General features: G+C 41.9%; 1 protein-coding gene across 1 annotated transcript in view; it reads right to left on the bottom strand.

Moving 5' to 3' along the window:
* Nucleotides 1–12,851, bottom strand: part of abtb2b (ankyrin repeat and BTB (POZ) domain containing 2b) — a 208,269-nt gene that overhangs the window by 47,315 nt on the left and 148,103 nt on the right. The window contains exons 3-4 of the mRNA XM_043705511.1: nt 10,114–10,260; nt 3,437–3,644 (exon numbers count right to left, since the gene is read on the bottom strand). Coding sequence (XP_043561446.1) covers nt 3,437–3,644; nt 10,114–10,260 — 355 coding nt within the window. The remainder of the gene's footprint in view (nt 1–3,436; nt 3,645–10,113; nt 10,261–12,851) is intronic.

Genomic DNA, 12,851 nt, shown 5'->3' with positions numbered 1-12,851 from the left:
GTGCAGTTAGTCAGCACTATAATGGGAAAACCTCTGATCTCTAAAACGTACAGCTTTTCCATCCCGATTTCTCACACAATATGTAAATGAAAATGGATACCATGTACAATGATTTCACAGGAGCACATATATCCAAAACTCCTGACATATTACACACCTTCTAAAAGTGGCTTTTACATGTTAAATCACTGAAGCACAATGTGGTCATTTTCTCACATCTGTCTTTGGCCTCACACCTGCACTGGTCATTCTTTGTACCTTGAAAATGCAGCAGTGCAGTGCCAATGGGGCTAAGCGGGAGAGGTGGTGGAAATGCTACACATCCTGACTGGTGTACCAGTCACTTACCTGATAATGCAACACTAATCCAAGAATAAGTCATTGTCCTAACAGCCAGGGAAAATTGTTATCTCGCCAACCACAGGTAGTGGGGGTTGGTTAGCTCAGTTTGCTGGGTGGCTGGTTTGAGCAGAATTTCAGCGAGAAGGTAACACCTATTCCAACAAGTCCTGACAAACCTATCCCATCAGTCACTGCATCAGAGGTCAGATCAGATTTCCTTTGTGTGAATCCAAGGAAAGCAACAGGACCAAACGGAGTACCAGGCCATGCACTCAGACCGTGTGCAGATCAACTGGCAGAGGTCTTCTCAGAAATGTTCAAACTGTCCCTGCAGCAGGCCACTCTCCCTGCCTGTTTCAAGAGGGCCAACATTATCCTTCTGCCTAAGAAGGCTCATGCAGCATGTCTCAATGACTACCGCCCAGTGGCCTTAATTTCGGTGGTCATGAAGTGCTTTGAAAGGCTGGTCATGGCATTAGAAGACACCCCCCCTCCACCTTATCTCTCCACCTTCGAGGCTCCCTGTCTCATTCCTGATTAAGGGCTCCAGCCCAAAACATTTATTGTCCTGCTCCTTGGAGGCTGCCTGACCTGCTGTGCTTTTTCAAAAACACACACTCAACTCTTGTCATGGCATTAATCAATTCCAGCCTCCCCGCTACTCTTGACCCACTCCAATTTGCTTATCCACATCAGATGCCATATCACTTGCTTTTCACTCCTTCTTAGACCATGTTGACACCAAAAACAGCTACGTAAGAATCCTACTCATTGACTACAGTTCAACCGTCGATATTATTATCCATTCGAGACTGATTACTAAACTTTGTGATCTTGGGCTAAGCCCCATTCTCTGCAACTGGACCCACAGGCCACAGTCAGTGAAGATTGGGGACAATATTTCATCCTCACTAAAACTCAACACTGAAGCCCCCCTGCGGTGCGTACTCAGCCCCCTACTGTACTCACTGTATACTCATGACTGCGTCGCCAAATACCAGACTAATGCCATTCACAAGTTCATTGATGACACCACCATAGTTGGTCGAATCTCAGATGGCAATGAAACAGACTACAGATGGGAGGTGAAAGACCTGGAAAAATGGTGCACTAAGAACAACCTAGCTCTCAATGCCAGTAAAACGAAGGAACTCATTATTGACTTTTGGCGGGATGTTTCTCATGCCTCCCTACACATTAACAGCACAGAGGTGGAATGACTGGAGAATGTCAAGCTCCTGGGAGTGGTCATCCACAACAAGCTTTCTTCGGCTCTTCTTTGTGGACGCACTGGTTACAAAGGCCCATCAACGTCTCTTCTTCCTCAGACAGCTGAGAAAATTTAGCATGACGGCGAATACCCTTTCCAACTTTTATAGATGCGCCATTGAGAGCATTCTGTCTGGATATATCCCTACCTGATATGGCAACTTTACCATTCAAGATCAGAAACGGTTACACAGAATGATGGACTCGGCCCGGGCAATCACAAAGGCCAACCTCCCATCTATAGAACCTGTCTACCAGGCCCGCTGTCAAGGAAAGGCTGCAGCATTCTCAAAGCTGCATTCCATCCTGGCAATGTTTTTCGACAACCTCTACCATCGAGGAGAAGGTACAGAAGCCTGAACACACGCACCAGCCGGTTTCGCAACAGTTTCTACCTTACAGTTGTTAGAATACTGAATGGACTCACAAACTCTTAACACTCACCTGTACCTGTGTTTTTGTTTCTGCCGTTGTTTACCAATTATTTACTTATCTATGCTACTTAACTCTGTGACCTGCCTGTATTGCTCGCAAGACAAAACTTTTCACTGTGCCTCGGTACACGTGACAATAAATTCAATTCAGTTTGATTATAATGAGGCGCAGGTGAACTTGTACACTTTGACAGCAGTGAAAAAGCAAAATATTACTAAAGAGAAGGGAGAGATTGAAGTCCTCTGGGGTACTTAGTAATAATTTGGTTATACTGGTACATCAAGTTAGTATAAAGGTACAACAAAATCAGAAAGCAAGTGGAACACTGGCATATTATTGCAAGTACAATGGGATATAAAAGTAGGGATGCGTTGTTGCAGATGTATGGATCATGAACTTGGCTACATGTGGAGTACTGTGTACAATGATGGACTTGTTATTTCAGAATGAATATAAATATACAAATATAGTTTACAGGCAGTTCAGAGAGGTTTTGCTGAACTGATATGTAAGATGTGGGTGTCTGGTTATCTTCTGAGAAAAGGTTGGACAAGTTGATCTTGTATCTATTGTGGTTTAGAAGAATGAGTGTTACTTTTAGAACTAGGTACACCAATTAAAAATAAGGTGTCTCTCAGTTAAAATGGAAATGAGGAGAACTTGTTTTTTTCTCTCAGGGGGTCATAAGTCTTTGCAATTCTCTTCTCTAGAGAATTCCAGTGTCAATCAGAGGTGCTAAATAGATGATCCATCTTGTCTTCCTCCTGAGGTCCCCACCATCATAAGTGACACTCTTCAGACAAATTGAATATGTATAAGACAGAGTTATATAAAATTCTAGATTAGAGTGGTGCTGGAAAAGCACAGCAGTTCAGGCAGCATCCAAGGAGCAGGATGCTGCCTGAACTGCTGTGCTTTTCCAGCACCACTCTAATCTAGAATCTGGTTTCCAGCATCTGCAGTCATTGTTTTTACAGAGTTATATAAAAGGCAAGGGCATCAATAGTTATTGGGGGGGGGAAGCAATGTGGATTCAAGATCACAAAAAGATCATAAATCATGCTGAATTCTCAATTACTGAGGGGCTAAAGTGCCTACCTGTGCTCCAAATTTGTACATCTGTATCTGTTCAAGTATATGACTCAGATTGATAACTCACCACATCAAGGCTCCATGAGGACCAGCTACTAACTACATACCCTGTGGGGCAATCCACATATTATCCAAACAGTGAAAACTAGCTTTAAAAAAAATTAACTTCATGTCCATCAGAAAACAAACCTTTGAACAAAAGTTGCATTTTTTTTATTAAAATGCATTGAAGTGGCAAAAAGCTGTAAAGTGAATCACAAAATGCAGTAACAGTAACAGCGGATGAATGAAACCGTACCTCTCATTATTTAAGGAAACTCGGGGGGGATCCAGGTTGGGATTCTCCATCGATTCCATCTGAGGGCATCGCAGAAAATAGTAAAGTGTGTGCAGGGCATCGGGAGACCAGGTGACAGGCTGCTGTCTGCCATGGCGACACGGACTCACACCTGGAGACAATGTGTTTGAGCACTGCAGGTGGTGCATAGCTCGAGACACCAGATCACCTACAGTACAACCAGAGCAAAAAGCTATTAGAAACCAACACACGACCATATATATGGGATACAGATGAATAATACATTTTCCCATGATCACTGCTCTTGCTTTTGAGATGTATTGACAAAGCTTCTCCTTTCATTTATATTCAATCATTGCAAAAGGAAACAATCGTTGACTTCACTGTTTGGCTGATGTCACCTGTTCTCACTTTGTTCCATTTTCACCTGTCCAGTCATTGCTGTAGATTCTCCTACAGCCATTTCCTTTCCAAACATTTATCCCCAGCCTCCTTCTCTTTATTATTTACATGCTGTAATTCAGAGGCAGCAACTGAAACAGGTCAACTTCCACGTGAACACTGTGATCCCCAGTTTCTGTGTCACCACCACCTCCCTTGATCTCACCACTGACTCAGGTTTGCCAGATTCTGACATTCTGTTCTGGTTAGCTGTAACTTCCTCCAATCCAATATCAGGAGGACCAAAGACTTCTGCCCTGCAATAAACTCTGTTCTTTAATCACTGACTCCTGGCCTCCTCGAGGTGAAGTTCAGTGTGGACCCCCTATTTTATAAGGGCTATAAAACTGAATGTTTATCTTTATCTCTTTATTCTTCTAATCTATACTTAAGATTTCGTACGTAGATATCTTTGTACCCACGATGGCACCAGAAATGGTGACTTTGTACACCTTTCACTGTGCTTGTGTCCCTGTACTTGAATACATGGTACCATAAACCCAATTCTAATTCTAATGTTCAACTTCATTCAGCTCATTGATCAATTATTGCCTTCAACTGTCTACATATTAGCCTCTGGGATTTCCTCCTTGAACTCCTTTACTTCTCAGTCTTTAAACTCTTCCTTTACGATTATGCTTAAAACCTTCCTCTTTGATGAAACTTTGTTGACTCATTCTAATGATTCCTTATTGAATAAAAGTGTCAATCTTTGTTAGAAGATGCTCCTAAAGTCAAGATTGGACATTGTTACTGAATTAATGGTGCTGTAGGCAGTCCATGCCTCAGATACCTCACCAGGAAAAATAAATGCAACTCTGAACCCAGTCTTGATCTTCATGGCAGAGGAGGTTACAATTCTGCTGTGGTTAAACAACTGTGCCACCCTCGACTACTGTTTATAACTGCTGCTGTGTTGTCAAAACTCATGCATCCTGTCACTTTACAAGAGATGCTCAAATGCACATGCCTTCCATTTACAGGGGAACTGGGAGAGCTTTATAAACTGCCCTACAAAAGACTGTACAACCCAAAACATTCAAGAAAAATAAGTTTTTTTTAAAAAATAAAGCAGCATCTCCCAAATCCTCCCACATTTCTATACTTGATTCTTTAGCCAAGCGACACATTTTCTAGCATAGCTGATTTTGAAACGAAGTCAGAGAAATCTGCCTGCAATCAAGATATTAGGCAGACATGGGGCAGAGGTTCAGTTTCTGGGGAAGGTGGAGAGGTAGGATGCCAATGGCTTTTTTAGTCAATAGTTTAATGAATAAACGCAGCCAAATCAAATCAAATCAAATAGGTTGTTTTGCCACCAGTAGCATGTTACAGACATTCCCTTGTGCTCCAGGAGAAAGAGAGAGTGTTAACAGGCACTGGAAAAGTCTTTAGCTATTGCAGATTTGAAGAAACTGAGGAGACCTCAGGATCCACAGCCAAGTTGGTGGTTGTTCTGGTATTTCAAAAATGAGTGAATGGTGAGACTGGAGGGAAATGAATCCTACATCTTTTCATCCGCTATCAGTGTAGCCATTTAATCGGTATAGTGTGGGATGCTTTATTTATCTTATTATTTTATTTAACTTTATGGATCTCTCCAGAAATATTGAAGCACAAATTCACTTTTCACTGAGAATATTATATACAGAATCCTTGCAGTTCTTCCAGTTCATGTTAACTGAGGGGCATAATCTGAGCACTGCAGCAATTTGAACATTTCTCACATTTTTAGCTCACACAGTTCAGTGCATTTAGTGACAATGCTGCTCGCTGGTCAGCTAAAGAGTTGTCAATACTCATGCTTCTTTTAGTGGAAGTTAGAAGTTTTCCCAAACAAACAAACTGGGCTGGAACTCTCCTTAGAAAAGGCTCTGAATGCAATTAGATTATGGAATAGGGAACTCCATATCTCTGGAAAATTAGATTTAAAATAACTCTGTTTATTCAGTCTAGATCAAAAATAGGCCAAGTAATGCTGGACATGAAAGGTATTGGAAAAGTAGAGAAAACACCAGAAAACAGACAAAAAAGTATTGGATGACACTTGGCTGTTTGATCTACATCTTGAGTATTTCAATTAATCCAAAACTAATTAAAATTTGATTACTCATCTTAATTTGGACCACCTTAATGTGGACGCACTGGCTACAAAGGCCCAACAACGTCTCTTGTTCCTCAGGCAGCTGAGGAAATTTGGCATGACAGCGAATACCCTTTTCAACTTTTATAGGTGCGCTATCGAGAATTCTGTCTGGATGTATCATTACTTGGTATGGCAACTGTACCATTCAAGATCGGAGACGGCTACAGAGAGTGCTGAACTCAGCCCGGACAATCACAAAGGCCAACCTCCATCTATAGAAGCCATCTCCCAGGCCCACTGTCAAGGAAAGGCCGCCAGCATTCTCAATAACCATCCAACCCTGGCAATGTTTTTCTACAACCTCTACCATCGGGGAGAAGTTACAGAAGCCTGAACACATGCACCAGCCAGTTTCACAACAGTTTCTACCCATCTGTTGTTAGAATACTGAATGGACTCACCAACTCTTAACCTGTACCTGTGTTTTTGTGTTGGCCGTTGTTTACCTATTATTTGCTTATCTATGCTACTTAACTCTGTGACCTGCCTGTATTGCTCACAAGACAAAGCTTTTCACTGTGCCTTGGTACACGTGACAATAAATTCAATTCAATTCAATTTACTGATGGATTATTCCAAATGTTCATTCTCATTTATTATCATTTGATAAGATCTGTTTAATATTTTTTACTGTCTTCAATGTCCTCTTGTTCTCCATGCTAAATGTCTTTAAAAGTATTGTCCTGAGCTAACATGTAACTTGCTCTTTACAATCAAGGCCCTTCCCTCTAGACTGCAGAATTTAAGCTTCAATCTTTCTTCACAATTCATCCCTTTACACCGGGGATGCTTCTAGCTGCTCTTCTCTGTAACACTTCCAAAGCATGTGCTTTCCACTCGAGCTATGGGGAGCAGGCAAGGCAAGAAAACGAGCCTAAGACAAGACAGTTTAAAAGCTTCAATAAACCCTCTGTAGATTTGTAACAGCAAATTCAGCAATGCTGTGCTCCCACAGCAAACCAGGACTGGGTTGGAGCACAAGTCAGAAACAGTAATGTAACACCATTAATCAGATTCTCTGACTAAATTCCATTCTCACAAACTAACTTTACTAAAAATTGTCTTCTAGTCACTTTAAGTGCCTTTTAACTGTCACTTAAAATATGAAGTTTATTGTTGCTTCTGGATAACTTTTGGTTCCTCTCCTTTATCAGAGTAACTGTGGCTTACATTTATATGATATTCCTTTTGTGAAACAAAGGGATCTGTTTCCCTGAGGGCATTAGTAACAAGATATCAAGGTGTGATGCAGATCCTGAGCCAGTGTGTGTCACCAAGGTGCCCAGTAATCCAACTTTACATGAAATGAGTTCCTCATTGACTGCCTCCAGGATTATTGTCCAATTAAGGACTGGAGCCTGTTTCTGAGGAGGCCCAATGAGGGGCTCGTAGCACTGGCTGATTGCCCAAGTGGGAGATGTGAGCACTGCTGAAACAGAAAGGCACCTCAAAACAGAGGAAAGTGGAACTGAGGCCTCAATCCAATTCGCCATATCCTTAGTAAATTGTGGAGCAGGTTTCACAGACTGAATGGTCCATTCCAGCTCTTGGAAATGGGTTTGGCCATGGCTGCAGACTTTTCACATTTATATTGGGCCAACGAGAGAAGTGACTGATGGCTCTCTACTTTAAGACCATCTCCAAACTCAATGGATGGCCAGACCGACACAACCAAATGCCACCATCTTGGTGCCAAAAAGGATGATCATGGGTTTAATTGACTGCCCACCTCCCTGGAAGTGTTTGGCGATTCTTGTGGTAACTCTTACCCCGGCATCATGCCGCGAGACAGAACAGTGTTGGGGAGCCATCCTGATGTGGAACTCTGTGAAATTTCACACTCTGCACTCCCCACTGATACCTCCTAGTGTTGCCAATCCTCCAGACAGCCCAAAGAGCAAACTCTCAAAAGGGACAAAAAGAAAATGGAGTTCTGTTTCCAATTACTCTGAACACAATTTACTAATTTAAATAATTGGGACAGGTTTCATTATGGAGAGTAATTAAAGGTGGGAGGTCATGTGATTAAGCCTCCAAGAATATGTCCAAGGTTGGTGACCCAACTGCCTCTCTGGCAAAATTCAGCCCCATGTGTTAGAATGGTCTGATACATGGAGGAGGGGGGAGAAGAGGCTGAATAGGCTGGGGCTGTTTTCCCTGGAGCGTTGGAGGCTGAGGGGTGACCTTATAGATGTTTATCAAATCATGAGGGGCATGGATAGGATAAATGGACAAGGTCTTTTCCCTGGGGTGGGGGAGTCCAGAACAAGAGGGCATAGGTTTAAGGCGAGAGAGGCAAGATTTAAAAGGGACCTGAGGGGCAACCTTTTCACACAGAGGGTGGTACCTGTATGGAATGAGCTCCCAGAGGAAGTGGTGGAGATTGGCACAATTTAAAAGGCAGCTGGATGGATATATGAATAGGAAGGGTTTAGAGAGATATGAGCCAATGCTGGCAAATGTGACTAGATTAGGTTAGGATATCTGGTCAGCAAGGACGAGTTGAACCGAAGAATCTGTTGCCATGCTGTACATCTATATGACTCTATGATTCCAAAAGGCAGATATGGAAACCAAGCAGGTGAATCTGTTTGAGCAAGAGACCACATGTGTGGTTGAAGAGATTTGCTGAAACACGGTGAGAAAGACATCAAGAAAATCCATTTGTTCTGTAAGAGACAAAAAGGAACATAAGGACTAAAAGATTAATACCCAATAGTGGAGCAAAATAGCTGAAAGAAGTGAAAGTTCATGTTTGCATTGGTAATATTCCAAGGCTCTTCATATTGCATTAATTACTTTTGAAGTACAGCCATTGTTGCCATGTAGGGAACAGTGGCATCCAATTGTACACCAAGTCTCACATCCAGCAATGAGGTGGAAATCCAGTTGATGGCTGTGTGCAAAGGATGTACATTGACAAAGACACTGGAGAAGTCACTTCTCACCTCTGACAGACAGCCATACTCACATGGACTGGTAGATGGAGGTCTTAGTTTAAAAGGTTCAAATAATAGGCAGCACTCACTACCAGGTCTCATGAGATATCTTGGATTCTCCCAAGTCATGGTCTTGCTTCCTCTCAATGTTAGTGTGGCTGCTTCCACCTTGAGCTCCATGGTATGATGTTTGTAAGGTGCAGTAATAATCGAGTACTTCTCAGCATTAAACCATTCAAGTTAGATGAGGATGTCAATTCATGGTGGCAATTTACTATGTCACCACATTTCCAAGCTTTCACCTATCCCACATGCCCCTGAGCTGCTGGTGGAGAGTAACACTGAAAACAATTAGCAAGCACAGTTATCAAGTTCTGAGGTCTCTTTGGTTTTGTGGGATCAAACAGAGTTTTACAGTAGCTGAAAGCAACTTCCTTAAAAATAGACTTTTAGACTCTAAATGTAGATTTTTACATCAACCGGGATAGAGTTACAAAGATATAAACATTCCCCACAATACTGTTCAATAACTGCATCTTACATTGTGTAATAGATATTGGTTCAAATGACCAGAAAATGACGGGGAACCTTCCCAGCACTTTTCAAATAAAAAAAATCAGAACTAATGACAATCTCCAAGGGAATTAATTCAGTGTTATAATTCCTCTCATTCTGAATTTCAAACAGGTTGTAGGAAGAAATTATAGAAGAGGATGCATCTTCCCAAAGGGAGGGAGACAAAGTCACTCGCAATCCCTTCCCAAAGCCTTCTCAATACATCAAAAGAAAGAGAGAGGTAAGCAGACACACTGCCTGTCAGCATCCATCCAGAGAGTGGCTTTACATCAAAGGGCAGCAGCTCACCACCAGCAGCAGCTCTCAAGGACAACTCAGGACGGGCAATAAGATTCCAGCCCAGCCAGCTGCACATACACCCCACAAGTGATTTTATTTTTTAAAAGCCCAAATAAAATAAGGGAGCAAATTTCAAATCAGGGCCCTTCCAGATAGAAAAGGCAGGGATTCAAAGGAAAACATAGCTGAAATAAACATTTCACGGACTAAAGTGTTTTTTTTTCAAAAGGGAGAATGTGTTTTCTGGAAAAAATGTTCCAAATAGATATTGTGGCAGTGAAAATCAATGAACTCACTCAGCTCAGAAATGCTCCCGACACATGTTGCCAGTAGGGACTGCTCCAAGGTTCGAAGTTCCAGTTGAGCGTATGCATCAGCACGACCATCTTTCGTTGACAATCCGTTGTTATATAAGCTGAAGTGGGCAGGCAAGGAGAGCACACCTACAAAATAGCAGAGCCTCAGGTCAATAACACATCTCCATGCACTCACCTGTAAATATCCATCACCTTGTTGCATTTCTTTATGATGGGAACTATAATCTGAATTCCCCTTTACAACAAATCTCTTTCTAGTTACAATGACTTTGCTTGCTTTACCAGGCAATTCTGCCTGCACCACTTCCTGAAGTCGACACAAAGATAATTAGTAACTTGGCGACCTGATCACCCAGTTGACATATCTTGCTTATCACGGGAACTCCTTTTCAAACTGGCACAAGTTGAAACATCATTTGTAGTGTTTATCTTGCAAAGTATGCAAAACTCCCTATTCTTCATGTCACCAATAAGCAATATCATTTTTACTTGTCTTTATTAAAAAGATTCTCAAAGAATTTGACTTCCATTTAAAATAATAGTTACAAAAATCTTTTAAATAATGCTGAATAACATTACATACTGTCTGTTTATTTTGCATTTGGTTTGTGAAGATTATGTTTTCTCAACAGTGGTGGATTTTTGTCAACTGACTTTCCCCAAGTACTTTCTTCTTTCCGTTCCCTCAATGAATCTTTACCACCTGAAGGAAATGTCAGTCAGACTTATCAAAAGGAGGCTGTAAACTGTATATAAGTTTGGCTTTTTCACTGGCTTCCAAATGTTGTGCCTCTGCCCAATCAGCTGGTAGCAGAAAATGGACAGTGGTTCCATCTGACAGGAACATGACCCACTTTGTACCACACAGTGCTGAACTGTGTTATTGGCAACAGCTACCCCAGATAAGTGTATTCCATATCAACATATGCATTTTGGAGTACAGATCCCATACAGGCCAGCTGTGAGATACTGAAAGCATCAAAAGCCAGTGTGAGTACTGGAAATGTACCACTAAGGAATCAACTGTGATGTCAACTAATTTAAAACAAACTGATGGGAGCCTAAATCCTGACAGAAAAGCCAATTATAGTCATTTTCTTTAAAATTCTGTTTATAATTCCCTAAGCTCACAATAAAGTTTTGTGTCCTTTATATAAAATATTCCTCTGCCCTAGATCATTACTGGTATCAGATACAATTGGGAGACATCTGCAGAATTCAGCCCATTGAGTCTGCTTTGCAATTCAATCATGGCTGCTGTGTTACTCAACTCCATTCTCTTGCCTTTCCTTGCATAACGTTGATCCCCTTATGAATCAGGAACCTTTCTATCCCTGTCTTAAACACACTAAATGATTTGGCCTTCACAGCCCTCTGCAGCAATGAGTTCCACACAGTTCCACACAGAATTTCTTCTGGCTGAAGAAATTCCTCATCTCAGTTCTAAAGGCAAAAGTGAGGACTGCAGATGCTGGAGATCAGAGTGATGAAGGGCTTTTGCCTGGAACGTCGATTTTCCTGCTCCTCAGATGCTGCCTGACCTGCTGTGCTTTTCCAGCACCACTCTACTCTAGACTCAGTTCTAAAGGGTCATCCCTTTGTTCTGAGGCTGTGTCCTCAAGTCGTGGTTCCTCCTACAGGTGGAAACGTCTTCTCTACATGCACTCCATTCAGGCCTCTCAGTACTCTGGAAGTTTCAATCAGATTCCCCCCATATCTTTCTAAACTCCATCAAGCACAGACCCAGAGCCCTCAATCACTTTTCATATGACAAACCTTTCATCACTGGGATCATTCTTGTGAACCTCTCTGGGTCTCTTCCAATGCCAGTATATCTTCCTTAGATATGGGCACAAATCTGCTCATAATATTCCAGAGCCTTATGCAGCTTTAACAGTATATTTATGCTCTTGTATTCTAGCCTTCTTGAATGAATGCCAATATTGCATTTGCCTTTCTAAATGCCAACTGAACCTGCATGTTAACCTTAAGTGTTCTGAACTAGGACTCCTAGGTCCCTTTGTGCTTCAGATTTTTGAAGGCTTTCCCCATTTAGAAAATAGTCAATGCCCTTTTTCTTCCTACCTACCTCATCCTTTCCCACATTGTATTCCAGCTGCCACTTTGCCCACACTTCTCGCCTGTCTAAGTTCTTCTGCAGTGTCCCCATTTCCTATACACTACCTGTCCCTCCACTTATCTTTGTATCATCTGCAAACTTAGCAACAATGCCCTCAGTTCCTTCATCCAGATCATTCATGCTTAACTTGAATTGTTGTGATTTCAATTGGACAGAACTCCATTACCCACTGGCTGCCATCTGAGAAAGACTCCTTTTATCCTCACTCTTTGCCTTCTGCCAGTCAGCCAATCCTCTATCCATGCCCCTAACACCATGGGCTCTTATCTTATTTAGCAGCTTCCTGTACTGTACTTCAAAGGCCTTCTGGAAATCCACACAGACCACAGCTCTCCTTGCTTGTTACCTCCTTATAAAATTCTAATTGATCTGTCAAGGGTATGACTTCCCCTTGAGAAAACTGTGCTGACTCAGCCCAATTTTATCACACACTTCCAAGTACACCATAATCTCATCCTTAATAGTGCACTTGAATATTTTAGGAGAAAGGGAGGACTGCAGATGCTGGAGATCAGAGCTGAAAATGTGTTGCTGGAAAAGCGCAGCAGGTCAGGCAGCATCCAAGGATCAGGAGAAT

This window comes from Chiloscyllium plagiosum, chromosome 16 (assembly GCF_004010195.1).
Source record: "Chiloscyllium plagiosum isolate BGI_BamShark_2017 chromosome 16, ASM401019v2, whole genome shotgun sequence".
NCBI classification, from domain to species: domain Eukaryota; kingdom Metazoa; phylum Chordata; class Chondrichthyes; order Orectolobiformes; family Hemiscylliidae; genus Chiloscyllium; species Chiloscyllium plagiosum.
Note: the sequence above shows the minus strand (reverse complement) of the source record. Positions and strands in the feature narration are given on the sequence as shown.